The sequence below is a fragment of the Penaeus chinensis genome, chromosome 6, assembly GCF_019202785.1.
Source record: "Penaeus chinensis breed Huanghai No. 1 chromosome 6, ASM1920278v2, whole genome shotgun sequence".
NCBI lineage: Eukaryota > Metazoa > Arthropoda > Malacostraca > Decapoda > Penaeidae > Penaeus > Penaeus chinensis.
Window position 1 is genome coordinate 4,230,119 of NC_061824.1, and position 17,500 is coordinate 4,247,618.

Consider the following 17,500-nt stretch of genomic DNA (forward strand, 5'->3'; position numbering starts at 1 on the left):
GAATATATATACATATACATATACCTATCTATATATATGCACACACATACACAAACACATACACACAGACACACACACACACTCGCAGATGTGTGTATATATACATATATGTATACACACACACTTATATACATAATATAATATATAATATATGCATAATATATATGTATGAGTGTGTGTGTATACACACATAAATACATATATAGATAGATAGGTGTGTCTATATATCTATATATATAAAGATACATATGTATATACATGTATGTGTCTATGTGCATGTATATTCAAATGTTTATGTCTGTATGTGTGATTGTGCATATCTTTAAATATATTTCTATATCCATTTATCTATCTGAACAGACACACGCAGAGAAGTGCCGTCTCTTCTATTGAATAAACGACTTACAAGTGCATGTGTTTACGTGCCATAAATTAACGTCAGGGATGAGCGACTGCCGTTATTAGATTTGGACTGGAAACGCCATTGCAGATTAAGTCAAAACAAGATAGTAATCCATTTAGTGTTCAAATATTGTTATAACCATGATTTGTTGTCTTCGTGACTTTCAAAGTATATATAAGAAAAAATCATTTCACACACACGAAGCTTACTTCCCACAGTCCTGGACTAGAGTAGTATTAGAATAATTATAGAAACACCAAAACAATCAATGATGTTATCTTTTCTTTTTCTGTTGTGTTCAATAACTTACTGAATTATACACACCAAAGATCATTATGTGAAGTTATAACAACATTTAGTAAATATTTCGTCACTCATTTCCAATCCATTATCACCGCTATCAATAATACAATATCAATACAATCTCAAACAATTATCTGTTCTAGAAACAAAGGCAGAAATAAGAGAAGTGGCAACTCGTCGCCAAAGGAAGGAAGCAAAGGAGACACATAAATAGCCGGAAGCTTTCTCCAGCAGCCACACTTGACTCCTCGTGTTTCCGAAAGCAGAAGAGTTGAACAGCCTTCACCATGAAACTGACTGGCTTTAAGATCCCTTTGCAGTTGCTTGCAGTTGCTCTGGTGTGCAACATGACCTCGGCGATTGCTAATCCTATTGCTCTTCCTCTTCCTTTCCCTATCGCTGATCCTATTGCTCTTCCTCTTCCTCTCCCTTCCCTATCGCTGATCCTATTGCTCTTCCTCTTCCTCTCCCTATCGCTGATCCTATTGCTCTTCCTGAACCTCTTCCTATCGCTGATCCTATTGCTCTTCCTCAAGAGTAAGTAAATCGGTGTGACCTGCTTTTGACTTATAGATTATTTATCATCTGAAACACATAACCAAGATTTGCTAAGGTCTTTTAGACTGCTATTTTAGTTTTCGTTCACACACACATACACACACATATATATAAGTGGGCAGATAGATAGATTTAGATATAGATATGAAGATGCTGAATGTTGCATTTAATTCTCAAAGTGATTGAATATTGCTTAGGGTATACACATGTTTTCCTCTAAATCTAATGCACTGACTCATACTGATGAACACTCTTTATTTTAAGTTTAATTGCCTTTCACTTCATAAAATCACCATAAAAGTGAGCAAAACGAACAAAGCAATCCAATTACGAACATTTCTTTTCTCCTGAACAGTTCCCCGAACACTGAAGGTGTGTGAGAGCGGCCCTTCGACGCCCCGAACAGCTGATCTTGACCCCAGACCATTTCTCCTGAAACTGAATAAATGCTTCGTCGGCCCGAACAGCTGATCTTGACCCAAGACCATTTCTCATGAAACTGAATAAATGCTTGTAGTTGCTGCGATAGTTTCGTTGACCATTTTCCCTTGCTACGAAGTTAAGTCCGAATACACCAACAAGATTTTTAGCACACATAGAGCGCTGTCACTATTATGGGTACAACAGTTCAAATTTCTAGCCTCAGGTAGATGGGTATCATTATAATGATATCTTTGGTAGCAATAATTCCATATGGTAAATACCCGTTAACTAAACCTTCGTGATATCATTGGAATGAAAACGGCCAATTGATATCATACCGTCTCGTCGAAAAAATGCAGACTGCACGAAATTTACATGGTTCAAAAAGGAACTGGTCAGAGAAGTCCTTGATATGACTTTTTAATTATTATTTTGCCAAAAAAACTAGTGATGATATGCTGAATAAAAATATGTATGTGCGAACTGGTAGTGGACTGAGGTGGTATTTTTGTAGTCCCATTCCTGGCAACATTCTTTTCTCGGCAATATATATATATATGTGTGTGTGTGTGTGTGTGTGTACTATATATCTATCTATCTCTATATATTATACTTACTCAAATTGTTTGACAACCACACACACCCAAACATATGCTTACATACATATAATGGCTCACTACAACATCAAGTTAATATGAGAGCGAAAAATTAGGCTTGCACTACACAAATGGAGCTGGCAGGTATACTCCTTCCAACGGAATTCTTAATGTCTCGGGGCTCTGGAGTAGTTTTCTGTGACTCAGAGTGCTCTCGGACACTAAATTCTTTCAAAGCAGGTGGCGGTGAGGAAATTGTGAGTTGCATTAAGCGTAAGGAATTTGTGCAATAGAGCGCAATTTCAACATTCATTTTGTATGGATACCATCTCATGTTGGCATAAGCAAGCACGACCACGTAGACAAATTGGTGAAGGAAGCCTGCAGCAAAGATACTGTGAACATAGATCTTGGGATGGCTCTAGCCAGGGTTGCACATATATTGAAAAGTTCTCATAAGGAGGAACTAGTAGATTTGACAAACACTCAAAGGCCTGAAAGCTGTACCATAAGGAACTACGATTAGTATAGAGATAGCAAGCCCTCCTATTGGTGGCACCGAAGTCGAACCAGACAATGTGACGTGATTAATGCCAGAATACGGTTAGGTTACAGAATGTATTGGCAACTGCACAGGTGCAAGAAGTGCAGATGAATCTAAATGTAAACTGTGTAACGAAGAAAACAAGCGAACGCTTGAGCATTATATCTCGGAATGCCATGTGATACAGCCTTTCAGACCTCCTAACATGAAGTATATAGAACTATGTGAATATTTCATTTCACATGATATGATACATTGTATTATTTTTGTATGATGTATGACATGTTTCTATATTAGCATGTACAATTACAGTAGTCACAGACTACTGTACTGTGTCAGATGTATATAAAACTGTAATCATGATTGCCCACGCCTGAGCAGATAGCCAGGGTGGTAAATAAACTTACTTAACTTAACATACATATATATATATATAAGATAAGTGTTCTTTTACTAAATTACCTTTTTATATACTTGTATATTTATAAGGAGTAAGATAATCAATGTAAATTAGTTTCAGTGACGATAATAAGTAAAAAAAAAAAAAAAAAAAAAAAATCCTTTTAAGTTAAAAATATCCTATAAATAAAAAAATTCCTTATAAGTAAAAAATATCCGTATAAGTAAAAAATATCCTTATAAGTAAAAAAATCCCTATAAGTAATAATAAATCCTTATTAGCACAAAAATCCCTATAAGTAAAAAAAAAAATCCCTATATGTAAAAATAAATATATATAAAAAAATCCTTTTAGGAAATAAAATCACTGTAACCAAAAAACAAAAAAATCCTCATAATTAAACAAAATCCTATAAATAAAAACTCCTTATGAGTAAAGAAAAAATCGCTATAAGTAAAAAAATAAATCCCTATAAGTAAAAAAAATCCTTATAAGTAAAACAAATCCTATAAGTAATACAAAAAATCCTTATAAGTAAATCAATTCCTCTAAGTAAAAAAATCCTTAAAAGTTAAAATAAATATATATAAAAACATTCTTATGAGTAAAAAAAATCCCTACAAGTAAAATTATCCCTATATGTAAAAGAATGTTCAGTTAAGAAATCCCTATAAGTCAAAAAAAAAAATCCCATAAGTGAAAAGTCCCTATAAGTAAAAAAAAAGAGTCCTTATAAGTAAACAACAAAACACCGACATAGAAGCTTTCAATGATCAATCGTGGGTCCCGAGCTCCAGCTCCATCGCTTCACCTAATGACTCAGTGAAGCATCGTATCCTCGGGCTGGCGCTTCGCTTGCACGGTGACGGACACTTAATGCAGTTCGATTGTCGGCCATTTATGCCTCGGCGAATGTATAATGGGGATATATGTGTGTGCGTGTGTGTGTGTGTGTGTGTGCGTGTGTGTGTGTGTGTGTGTGTGTGTGTGCGTGTGTGTGTGTGTGTGTGTGTGTGAGTGTGTGTGCAAAATTAACCCGAAAAGTTCTTCATACCTTGGCAGCCATCTTTATCAATCTTTTACTCTTTTTGTTATTACTATTATCAATATTAGTTTTATTGTTTTTGCTATTATCATTATTATTATTATTAATTTTATTATCATTATTTTTATTGTTATTGTCAGTATTGGTATCATTATGACCAATATCATTGTAATTAACAGTATTAATAGCATTTTTTCTGATAATCAAAAACAATATACAATTTAAAAATATTGTAACTTGTAAAAGGATAATGAAAATAATGACCAGCGGGACTCATGGCAATTCCACGGAAAGAAAATTATCTTTCTCCTTCTTTCATCTCCCTCCTTTAACCTATCGTTTTACCTCTCCCTTTTACTACCTCTGCCTTCTTCCACTTCCCTCCTTTTCTTCCTTAACTTTCCCCACCTCCGTCTTTCATCACCGTTTTTCTCTGAGGCCCTTCTCCATCCTCCCTTTTTCCCCTATTCCCCTTTTCTCCATTTCCCCATCTCCCCTTTCTCTTTAAGTCCTCTTCCCCTCCTTTTCTCCTTCCTCCTTCCCTTCTCCTTCCCTTCTTACCTAAGGCACATACACATTCACACACAATTATTTATAAATGTATGTACATTACGTGTTTATATAAATATACATATATATAATATATATATATATGTATGTATATATATGTACATATATATACATATATATAAAATATAGATAGATAGATACATATATACATATATATATATACTGTACACACATATACATATTCATACTGTACACATATATACATATATATTTGTAAATAAATATAAATATATATACACACATACATATATGTATACATATATATGAATATATATACATATACATATACCTATCTATATATATGCACACACATACACAAACACATACACACAGACACACACACACACTCGCAGATGTGTGTATATATACATAAATTTATACACACACACTTATATACATAATGTAATATATAATATATGCATAATATATATGTATGAGTGTGTGTGTATACACACACATAAATACATATATAGATAGATAGTTGTGTCTATATATCTATATATATAAAGATACATATGTATATACATGTATGTGTCTATGTGCATGTATATTCCAATGTTTATGTCTGTATGTGTGATTTTGCATATCTTTAAATATATTTCTATATCCATTTATCTATCTGAACAGACACACGCAGAGAAGTGCCGTCTCTTCTATTGAATAAACGACTTACAAGTGCATGTGTTTACGTGCCATAAATTAACGTCAGGGATGAGCGACTGCCGTTATTAGATTTGGACTGGAAACGCCATTACAGATTAAGTCAAAACAAGATAGTAATCCATTTAGTGTTCAAATATTGTTATAACCATGATTTGTTGTCTTCGTGACTTTCAAAGTATATATAAGAAAAAATCATTTCACACACACGAAGCTTACTTCCCACAGTCCTGGACTAGAGGAGTATTAGAATAATTATAGAAACACCAAAACAATCAATGATGTTATCTTTTCTTTTTCTGTTGTGTTCAATAACTTACTGAATTATACACACCAAAGATCATTATGTGAAGTTATAACAACATTTGGTAAATATTTCGTCATTCATTTCCAATCCATTATCACCGCTATCAATAATACAATATCAATGCAATCTCACACAATTATCTGTTCTAGAAACAAAGGCAGAAATAAGAGAAGTGGCAACTCGTCGCCAAAGGAAGGAAGCAAAGGAGACACATAAATAGCCGGAAGCTTTCTCCAGCAGCCACACTTGACTCCTCGTGTTTCCGAAAGCAGAAGAGTTGAACAGCCTTCACCATGAAACTGACTGGCTTTAAGATCCCTTTGCAGTTGCTTGCATTTGCCCTGGTGTGCAACATGTCCTCGGCGATTGCTGATCCTATTGCTCTTCCTCTTCCTTTCCCTATCGCTGATCCTATTGCTCTTCCTCTTCCTTTCCCTATCGCTGATCCTATTGCTCTTCCTCTTCCTCTCCCTATCGCTGATCCTATTGCTCTTCCTCTTCCTCTCCCTATCGCTGATCCTATTGCTCTTCCTGAACCTCTTCCTATCGCTGATCCTATTGCTCTTCCTCAAGAGTAAGTAAATCGGTGTGACTTGCTTTTGACTTATAGATTATTTATCATCTGAAACACATAACCAAGATTTGCTAAGGTCTTTTAGACTGCTATTTTAGTTTCCGTTCACACACACATACACACTCACATATATATAAGTGGGCAGATAGATAGATTTAGATATAGATATGAAGATGCTGAATGTTGCATTTAATTCTCAAAGTGATTGAATATTGCTTAGGGTATACACATGTTTTCCTCTAAATCTAATGCACTGACTCATACTGATGAACACTCTTTATTTTAAGTTTAATTGCCTTTCACTTTATAAAATCACCATAAAAGTGAGCAAAACGAACAAAGCAATCCAATTATGAACATTTCTTTTCTCCTGAACAGTTCCCCGAACACTGAAGGTGCGTGAGAGCGGCCCTTCGACGCCCCGAACAGCTGATCTTGACCCCAGACCATTTCTCCTGAAACTGAATAAATGCTTCGTCGGCCCGAACAGCTGATCTTGACCCAAGACCATTTCTCATGAAACTGAATAAATGCTTGTAGTTGCTGCGATAGTTTCGTTGACCATTTTCCCTTGCTACGAAGTTAAGTCCGAATACACCAACAAGATTTTTAGCACACATAGAGCGCTGTCACTATTATGGGTACAACAGTTCAAATTTCTAGCCTCAGGTAGATGGGTATCATTATAATGATATCTTTGGTAGCAATAATTCCATATGGTAAATACCCGTTAACTAAACCTTTGTGATATCATTGGAATGAAAACGGCCAATTGATATCATACCGTCTCGTCGAAAAAATGCAGACTGCACGAAATTTACATGGTTCAAAAAGGAACTGGTCAGAGAAGTCCTTGATATGACTTTGTTATTATTATTTTGCCAACAAACTAGTGATGATATGCTGAATAAAAATATGTATGTGCGAACTGGTAGTGGACTGAGGTGGTATTTTTGTAGTCCCATTCCTGCCAACATTCTTTTCTCGGCAATATATATATATATGTGTGTGTGTGTGTGCTATATATCTATCTATCTCTATATATTATACTTACTCAAATTGTTTGACAACCACACACACCCAAACATATGCTTACATACATATAATGGCTCACTACAACATCAAGTTAATATGAGAGCGAAAAATTAGGCTTGCACTACACAAATGGAGCTGGCAGGTATACTCCTTCCAACGGAATTCTTAATGTCTCGGGGCTCTGGAGTAGTTTTCTGTGACTCAGAGTGCTCTCGGACACTAAATTCTTTCAAAGCAGGTGGCGGTGAGGAAATTGTGAGTTGCATTAAGCGTAAGGAATTTGTGCAATAGAGCGCAATTTCAACATTCATTTTGTGTGGATACCATCTCATGTTGGCATAAGCAAGCACGACCACGTAGACAAATTGGTGAAGGAAGCCTGCAGCAAAGATACTGTGAACATAGATCTTGGGATGGCTCTAGCCAGGGTTGCACATATATTGAAAAGTTCTCATAAGGAGGAACTAGTAGATTTGACAAACACTCAAAGGCCTGAAAGCTGTACCATAAGGAACTACGATTAGTATAGAGATAGCAAGCCCTCCTATTGGTGGCACCGAAGTCGAACCAGACAATGTGACGTGGTTAATGCCAGAATACGGTTAGGTTACAGAATGTATTGGCAACTGCACAGTGCAAGAAGTGCAGATGAATCTAAAGGTAAACTGTGTAACGAAGAAAACAAGCGAACGCTTGAGCATTATATCTCGGAATGCCATGTGATACAGCCTTTCAGACCTAACATGAAGTATATAGAACTATGTGAATATTTTATTTCACATGATACATTGTATTATTTTTGTATGATGTATGACATGTTTCTATATTACCATGTACAATTACAGTAGTCACAGACTACTGTACTGTGTCAGATGTATATAAAACTGTAATCATGATTGCCCACGCCTGAGCAGATAGCCAGGGTGGTAAATAAACTTACTTAACTTAACATACATATATATATATATATATAAGATAAGTGTTCTTTTACTAAATTACCTTTTTATATACTTGTATATTTATAAGGAGTAAGATAATCAATGTAAATTAGTTTCAGTGACGATAATAAGTAAAAAAAAAAAAAAAAAAAAAAAAATCCTTTTAAGTTAAAAATATCCTATAAATAAAAAAATTCCTTATAAGTAAAAAATATCCGTATAAGTAAAAAATATCCTTATAAGTAAAAAAATCCCTATAAGTAATAATAAATCCTTATTAGCACAAAAATCCCTATAAGTAAAAAAAAAAAATCCCTATATGTAAAAATAAATATATATAAAAAATCCTTTTAGGAAATAAAATCACTGTAACTAAAAAACAAAAAAATCCTCATAATTAAACAAAATCCTATAAATAAAAACTCCTTATGAGTAAAGAAAAAATCGCTATAAGTAAAAAAAAAATCCCTATAAGTAAAAACAATCCTTATAAGTAAAACAAATCCTATAAGTAATACAAAAAATCCTTATAAGTAAATCAATTCCTCTAAGTAAAAAAATCCTTAAAAGTTAAAATAAATATATATAAAAAAATTCTTATGAGTAAAAAAAATCCCTACAAGTAAAATTATCCCTATATGTAAAAGAATGTTCAGTTAAGAAATCCCTATAAGTCAAAAAAAAAAAATCCCATAAGTGAAAAGAGTCCCTATAAGTAAAAAAAGAGTCCTTATAAGTAAACAACAAAACACCGACATAGAAGCTTTCAATGATCAATCGTGGGTCCCGAGATCCAGCTCCATCGCTTCACCTAATGACTCAGTGAAGCATCGTATCCTCGGGCTGGCGCTTCGCTTGCACGGTGACGGACACTTAATGCAGTTCGGTTGACGGCCATTTATGCCTCGGCGAATGTATAATGGGGATATATGTGTGTGCGTGTGTGTGTGTGTGTGTGTGCGTGTGTGTGTGTGTGTGTGTGTGTGCGTGTGTGTGTGTGTGTGTGTGTGTGTGTGTGCAAAATTAACCCGAAAAGTTCTTCATACCTTGGCAGCCATCTTTATCAATCTATTACTCTTTTTGTTATTACTGTTATCAATATTAGTTTTATTGTTATTACTATTATCATTATTATTATTATTAATTTTATTATCATTATTTTTATTGTTATTGTCAGTATTGGTATCATTATGACCAATATCATTATTATAATTAGCAGTAATAATAGCATTTTTTCTGATAATCCAAAAAAATATACAATTTAAAAATATTGTAACTTGTAAAAGGATAATGAAAATAATGACCAGCGGGACTCATGGCAATTCCACGGAAAGAAAATTCTCTTTCTCATTCTTTCATCTCCCTCCTTTAACCTATCGTCTTACCTCTCCCTTTTCCCACATCTGCCTTCTTCCACTTCCCTCCTTTTCTTCCTTAACTTTCCCCACCTCTGTCTTTCATCACCGTTTTTCTCTGAGGCCCTTCTCCTTCCTCCCTTTTTCCCCTATTCCCCTTTTCTCCATTTCCCCATCTCCCCATTCTCTTTAAGTCCTCTTCCCCTCCTTTTCTCCTTCCTCCTTCCCTTCTCCTTCCCTTCTTACCTAAGGCACATACACATTCACACACAATTATTTATAAATGTATGTACATTACGTGTTTATATATATATATATATATATACATATACATAATATATATATATATATATATATATGTATATATATGTACATATATATACATATATATAAAATATAGATAGATAGATACATATATACATATATATATACTGTACACACATATACATATTCATACTGTACACATATATACATATATATTTATAAATAAACATATAAATATATATATACACACATACATACATATATGTATACATATATATGAATATATATACATATACATATACCTATCTATATATATATATGCACACACATACACAAATACATACACACAGACACACACACACACTCGCAGATGTGTGGATATACACATATATGTATACACACACACTTATATACATAATATAATATATAATATATGCATAATATATATGTATGAGTGTGTGTGTATACACACATAAATACATATATAGATAGATAGGTGTGTCTATATATCTATATATAAAGATACATATGTATATACATGTATGTGTCTATGTGCATGTATATTCAAATGTTTATGTCTGTATGTGTGATTGTGCATATCTTTAAATATATTTCTATATCCATTTATCTATCTGAACAGACACACGCAGAGAAGTGCCGTCTCTTCTATTGAATAAACGACTTACAAGTGCATGTGTTTACGTGCCATAAATTAACGTCAGGGATGAGCGACTGCCGTTATTAGATTTGGACTGGAAACGCCATTACAGATTAAGTCAAAACAAGATAGTATTCCATTTAGTGTTCAAATATTGTTATGAACATGATTTGTTGTCTTCGTGACCTTCAAAGTATATATAAGAAAAATTAATACAATACAATATCAATACAATCTCAAACAATTATCTGTTCCAGAAACAAAGGCAGAAATAAGAGAAGTGGCAACTCGTCGCCAAAGGAAGGAAGCAAAGGAGACACATAAATAGCCGGAAGCTTTCTCCAGCAGCCACACTTGACTCCTCGTGTTTCCGAAAGCAGAAGAGTTGAACAGCCTTCACCATGAAACTGACTGGCTTTAAGATCCCTTTGCAGTTGCTTGCAGTTGCTCTGGTGTGCAACATGACCTCGGCGATTGCTAATCCTATTGCTCTTCCTCTTCCTTTCCCTATCGCTGATCCTATTGCTCTTCCTCTTCCTTTCCCTATCGCTGATCCTATTGCTCTTCCTCTTCCTCTCCCTATCGCTGATCCTATTGCTCTTCCTGAACCTCTTCCTATCGCTGATCCTATTGCTCTTCCTCAAGAGTAAGTAAATCGGTGTGACTTGCTTTTGACTTATAGATTATTTATCATCTGAAACACATAACCAAGATTTGCTAAGGTCTTTTAGACTGCTATTTTAGTTTCCGTTCACACACACATATATATAAGTGGGCAGATAGATAGATTTAGATATAGATATGAAGATGCTGAATGTTGCATTTAATTCTCAAAGTGATTGAATATTGCTTAGGGTATACACATGTTTTCCTCTAAATCTAATGCACTGACTCATACTGATGAACACTCTTTATTTTAAGTTTAATTGCCTTTCACTTCATAAAATCACCATAAAAGTGAGCAAAACGAACAAAGCAATCCAATTATGAATATTTCTTTTCTCCTGAACAGTTCCCCGAACACTGAAGGTGCGTGAGAGCGGCCCTTCGACGCCCCGAACAGCTGATCTTGACCCCAGACCATTTCTCCTGAAACTGAATAAATGCTTCGTCGCCCCGAACAGCTGATCTTGACCCAAGACCATTTCTCATGAAACTGAATAAATGCTTGTAGTTGCTGCGATAGTTTCGTTGACCATTTTCCCTTGCTACGAAGTTAAGTCCGAATACACCAACAAGATTTTTAGCACACATAGAGCGCTGTCACTATTATGGGTACAACAGTTCAAATTTCTAGCCTCAGGTAGATGGGTATCATTATAATGATATCTTTGGTAGCAATCATTCCATAACAGTTCTAGAGAGTTTGGTAAATACCCGTTGACTAAACCTTCGTGATATCATTGGAATGAAAACGGCCAATTGATATCGAACCGTTTCGTTTCCCTAATGCTTTATAGGCGCTCGAAAAAATGCAGACTGCACGAAATTTACATGGTTCAAAAAAAAAACTGGTCAGAGAAGTCCTTAATATGACTTTTTCATAATTATTTTGCCAAGAAACAAGTGATGATATGATGAATGAAAATGTATATGTGCGAACTGTTAGTGGACTGAGGTAGTGTTTTTGCAGTCCTATGCCTGGCAACCTTCTTTTCTCGGCAATACATACATATATATACATATATTATATATATATGGGTGTGTGTATACATATATGTATATATATACTGTATATATACTTATATATATATGCATAGTCTATCTGTGTGTAGATATATATTGCTTCTATGGTTGTTTCGCAAATATAAGTTGTTTTTTCGAATACACTAAAATGTATTCTCTATGTTTCTTTACCGTAAAATAGATAAGACTCATAAAAAGTGGATTAGTAATTGAATAGATAAATGTTACAAGAAGGAAGGGATAAGTATCATTTGCAGTCATAAAAGCATACTAGTTTGCCATGTACCGAACGAGCTTTACACACGATTTCGCGTCATAGTGGATTAGAGGGCAGAATTCAGAGGTACTTTCATATGTTGCGTATCTATCTATCTATCTATATATATACTTACATAAATTGTTTGACAACCACACGCACATATGTATACATACATATATTTGCTTGCATATTTATAGGGAGTAAGAGAATGTAAATTAGATTCAGTGACGAAGATTTGCTGTTATTTGAAATGAAAACGCAGTGTAGAAGATCAAGTCAAAACCATTTTCTATAAACTCAACACGGTAATCTATTCGATATTCGAACATTGTTATGGACAAGATTGGTTGATTTCGTGAGAAAGTGTATGAGATAAATCCATTATATGTACACAAACGCACATACATACATATTTATCTAATCTCTCTTTCTCTATATACATACATATATATGTAAATATATATATACATATATATGTGTAAATATATATACACATATATGTATATATATATATATATATATATATATATATGCGTGTGTGTGTGTGTGTGAATATATATATACATATATATACATAAACATTATACACACACAAATATATCCATATGTACATATATATATTATTGTTAAATATTTACCTAAATACATATATATGTATATATTTGTGTGTGAATGTGTGTGTGTACTGCATATATATCCATTCATACTTTATAATGAATACAAAGTTCTTGGTTTAGGAAAGGAGTATTGAGAAAAAACGAGAGTGAATGCTTACCTCCCACATTTCTAGACTGAAAAAGAGAGATAGGGAACATTAGAATATACAGAAAGGTGAAATGGGAAGCAGAGAAGCGTATGTTATATATATAAACAAATACATAAAAAAATCGCAGACTTAAGGTGATATAACCTGCGGGAGATATTTTTCACGAGGTCACCCGAGGGATATTGCAAAACATATGACAATAGATTAGCGCTAATTATAAATTCAGTAAGGACGAATCCATGTCTGACCCTTGGCATAAAATTCACGTGAAGTCCAATTAAGGCTTATATGGCTATATGTATGTGTAGAAACTATATATGTAATAGAAGTTGGAAAATATACAAAAGAAAAAAAAGGAAAATATATAAATGACAATTAGAATTGATAATATATGCACGTGGCAGTCAAACGTGGGAAAATATACAGATTGCAATTCAAATTGATAAAAGGGATAATGAAAGCACTATGGACGTCTAGCAAAAAATACTTAGATCAACATTAAAGACATCTGAGTACTACTGAATGAGTATATATTAGTGGCGATGGAAGTGAAGAGACAGAAAAAAGACAGACAGATAGACAAAGACAGTGAGAGCCACGCGAGGAAGAGAGAAGGAAACAAACAGATAGGCTGATACAGACAGTGAGAGCCACGCGAGGGAGAGAGAAGGAAACAAACAGATAAACTGATAAAGACAGTGAGAGCGAAATTAGAATTGGTTCTATAATACTTGGCTGAGAGAAAGAAACGATGTATATACTTTATTTTATATTTCTACAGGTAGGTTTATACGTACATGTACATGTGTAGGTTTTTATATGCGTGTGTATGGGCTTGTTTCTATATGTGTGAGAACATAGTTGCGTATGTGTGTGGGTGCATGTACATGTGTGTGTGTGTATGTGTGTATGTGTGTGCTTTCGTTCCTCCAAGCAAGTCCCGCAAAGTTCGAGCAATTCTGCTCCTTATGTTATTCTCTCTGTCATCCCTGTTAGCAAAACATCAAAATTAAGTTATGTTATTGAATCATAAACACGAAAGAGTTGCTTATATCAGCGATGAAATGACTGTTCTCGAAGATTAATTTCTCTCCTTGCGTTGTTGCCATCCAAAAGACTTTTATCTAATATTTTCCCATCTATTCCCATTCAATTAATCTTATAATGACTAATACAGTAGCAATGCAGTCTCACACAGATACCAACGTTTCAAGAGAGACAGATTTAGAAACAAAGCAAGAAATGAGAGATGTGGCAACTCAGCGCCAGCCTCCGGGCTAGTACAGTGGTAACGTGCCGGCCTCTCACCCGAGGGGTCGGCGGTTCGCGCCCCGCCAAGGCGCGAGAAGTTGCAATTGTCGCCTGGAGGTTACTGCTGTGGCTGGGCACTATGGCGGGTAAGGACTAAACCGAGTCAGCATCAGCTGACACACGTTATCGAGTCGACATAAGTCAACACAGGCCGGGCTCCCATCATTGGCATAGCCCGGGCGAAACTCAGCTTCGCATATAGAACTCAACTCATCGCCAAAGGAAGGAAGCAAAGGAGACATATAAATAGCCGGAAGCTTTCTCCACCTACACTTGACTCCTCGTGTTTCCGAAAGCAGAAGAGTTGAACAGCCTTTACCATGAAACTGACTGGCATTAAGATCCTTTTGCAGTTGCTTGCATTTGCCCTGGTGTGCAACATGTCCTCGGCGATTGCTGATCCTCTTCCTCTTCCTTGTCCTCTTCCTCTTCCTCTTCCTGATCCTCTTCCTCGTCCTCTTCCTCGTCCCCTTCCTCTTCCTGATCCTCTTCCTCGTCCTCTTCCTCTTCCTCTTCCTGATCCTCTTCTTCGTCCTCTTCTTCTTCCTCTTCCTCAAGAGTAAGTGAATAATTGTGACTTGTTCTGTATTTATTGATAATTTATGAATAAAAATTGTTGAAATGTTGTGCATCTGAATCCTTGTTCATTATATAAGTATACATAACAGTGGATAATGCTACCTTTGATTTATTAACTGTCTATTGCTTACATCCAAAAGTCAAAGTAAAAGTCAGCTGGAATAGTTGAAGCCTCGTTTATGATATAAATATTTATCCTCTTTAAATCTCGTGTGCTGAGTGACAATACGGAATGCTGCTAATTTTCAATGTTTCATTAGTTTCCACTATACGAGGTCATAAATTTGTACTGTAAGTATTAAGAATATGTTATATATGAAATCTTCAGGACAGACACATCCCTTTGAATTCATCTCCCATTTGACCCTTTCAGAAACGCCAGCAGCGAGGGAGTGGTCTGCCCCTTCATCAAATTCCCGGCTGCGTTCCAAGGATGAAGCCGGGAGGCTGCTGCCTAGACTGGTCACTCTGCGAGCCGGAGGAAGTCCCCAGGTCGTGAGAACAATGAATGCACACGGACGTATGACCGTGTGAAACGAGTAGGGAGCACACGCTATATCTACCTAATATATTAACACACACGCACACACACACACATACACATACATGCACACACACTCATAACACACACACACACACACACACATAGGTGTATATATTCATGCATAAACACACATTCACACGCACGCACGCACGCGCGCTACAATATACATACAGAGAGAGAGAAAGAGAGAGAGGAGAGGGAAAGAGAAACATGCATGCATTATGAATCAATATGAATCCTAGTCACAAATGCGCATATCATCGATCATATACTGTTCCAGATCTTCAAACAAATAAGCTAATAAGTGAGCAAAAGGAACAAAGAAATCAAATTACAAACATTTCTTTTCTCCTGAACAGGTCCCCGAACGGCTGATCTTGACCCCAGGCCATTTCTCATGAAACTGAATAAATTTTCGCTTGTTACGATGTTAAAGCTGAGTAAACCAAGAATTTGTGTATCTAAGAATTGTAACAATTATGGCTATAATAGTTGAGTTTTCTTCCCTCAGGTAAGTGAATACCAGTCCACTTATATCTTATATATATATATATGTATATATATATTTATATATATATATATATATGGTATCAGTCATTCCGTAACAGTCGTAAACACACACATATATATGTGTATATGCATTTATATATATTATATATATATATATATATATACCCCAAATCCCTTGCTCGTTGTTGTCGTGGGGGGCTTTGGAGGCGGAGACTGAGGCCCAGTGTAGGGATCGCCCTGCCTTGGGCCTAATTTTGCAGTCTTTTCTTCTCCCCCTTTCGTTTTCTTTCCCTTCTTCATCCCCTTCTTCTGTACGCTTATCTTATCATTTTTACCCTTTTCGCCAAAGTACTTTACCATTGTGCTATGTGAACTTTGATATCTAGCACATTTATTTGTTTTAACTATTAAACATTAACCACACACACATACACTCATACACATACACACACACACACACACACACATACACACACATATATATATATATGTGTGTGTGTGTGTGTGCTTGTGTATATATACATATATATGTGTGTGTGTGTATGTATATATATATATATATATATATATATATATTTATGCGTATGTATATATGTGTATATGTATATATACACTCCCGTATCGGTCAATGCCTGGGCGAAAGAATGTGAGGAGCAAGCTGTTGCTGATGGATCCAAAGGAACCTCATAGACCGGTTATCCACACACACACACAGGCACGCACGCACAAACACACATTTATGTATCCACACACTCATATATATATATATATAGATAGATAGATATAGGTATAGATATATACATATATATGTGCATATATATCGTATATGTATATACCTAAATGCATCATATATATAAATATTTATTTATATACATATTCATATATATATATATATATATATATATATATATATAATAGATATATACATACATACATATATATATCGTATATGTATATATAAACATATATACAGACATATGTATATAAATATATATAAATATATATACCGTATCATTATCATCGTTTGGGAGCTAACGATGGCGGGGAACCACCCTTCGCTTCCCCCTACGAGGGTCCCTCATACAAGCCGCCAGCCAGGGGCCCGGCCCATCTCTAGCTCCTCACGACAGGTTAGATCGATCTGCCCAAGCCACCTAGGATTGCCTCGGACAGAGACAACCTGGTAGGCAGTGGCATCATTACGTACAGCCT

At 35.1% G+C, this 17,500-nt stretch overlaps 1 protein-coding gene and 2 long non-coding RNA genes across 4 annotated transcripts; all 3 read left to right on the forward strand.

The window, feature by feature from the left end:
• Positions 1-925: 925 nt before the first annotated feature.
• LOC125026503 lies at positions 926-1,785 on the forward strand. Its single transcript, XM_047614989.1, has 2 exons — positions 926-1,243; positions 1,620-1,785. The coding sequence occupies exons 1-2, from the start codon at positions 994-996 to the stop codon at positions 1,733-1,735; spliced, it is 366 nt and encodes a 121-aa protein (XP_047470945.1). The 5' UTR covers positions 926-993; the 3' UTR covers positions 1,736-1,785.
• A 3,769-nt stretch (positions 1,786-5,554) lies between these two features.
• Positions 5,555-6,927, forward strand: LOC125026504. 2 transcript variants are annotated; one of them, XR_007114948.1, is made up of 3 exons: positions 5,723-5,745; positions 5,959-6,383; positions 6,762-6,927. It is a non-coding gene; the product is annotated as an uncharacterized LOC125026504 (long non-coding RNA). The 2 variants fall into 2 exon arrangements; XR_007114947.1 differs by having other exon boundaries at positions 5,555-6,383.
• Positions 6,928-10,735: 3,808 nt separating this feature from the next.
• LOC125026596 lies at positions 10,736-11,816 on the forward strand. Its single transcript, XR_007114963.1, has 2 exons — positions 10,736-11,279; positions 11,646-11,816. It is a non-coding gene; the product is annotated as an uncharacterized LOC125026596 (long non-coding RNA).
• The last annotated feature ends 5,684 nt before the right edge of the window (positions 11,817-17,500 follow it).

Coding starts and splice junctions, on each gene's coding strand:
- LOC125026503 (XM_047614989.1), top strand. CDS start 994: ATGAAACTGACTGGCTTTAAGATCCCTTTGCAGTTGCTTGCAGTTGCT. Junction 1,244..1,619: donor CCTATTGCTCTTCCTCAAGA/GTAAGTAAATCG, acceptor TCTCCTGAACAG/TTCCCCGAACACTGAAGGTG.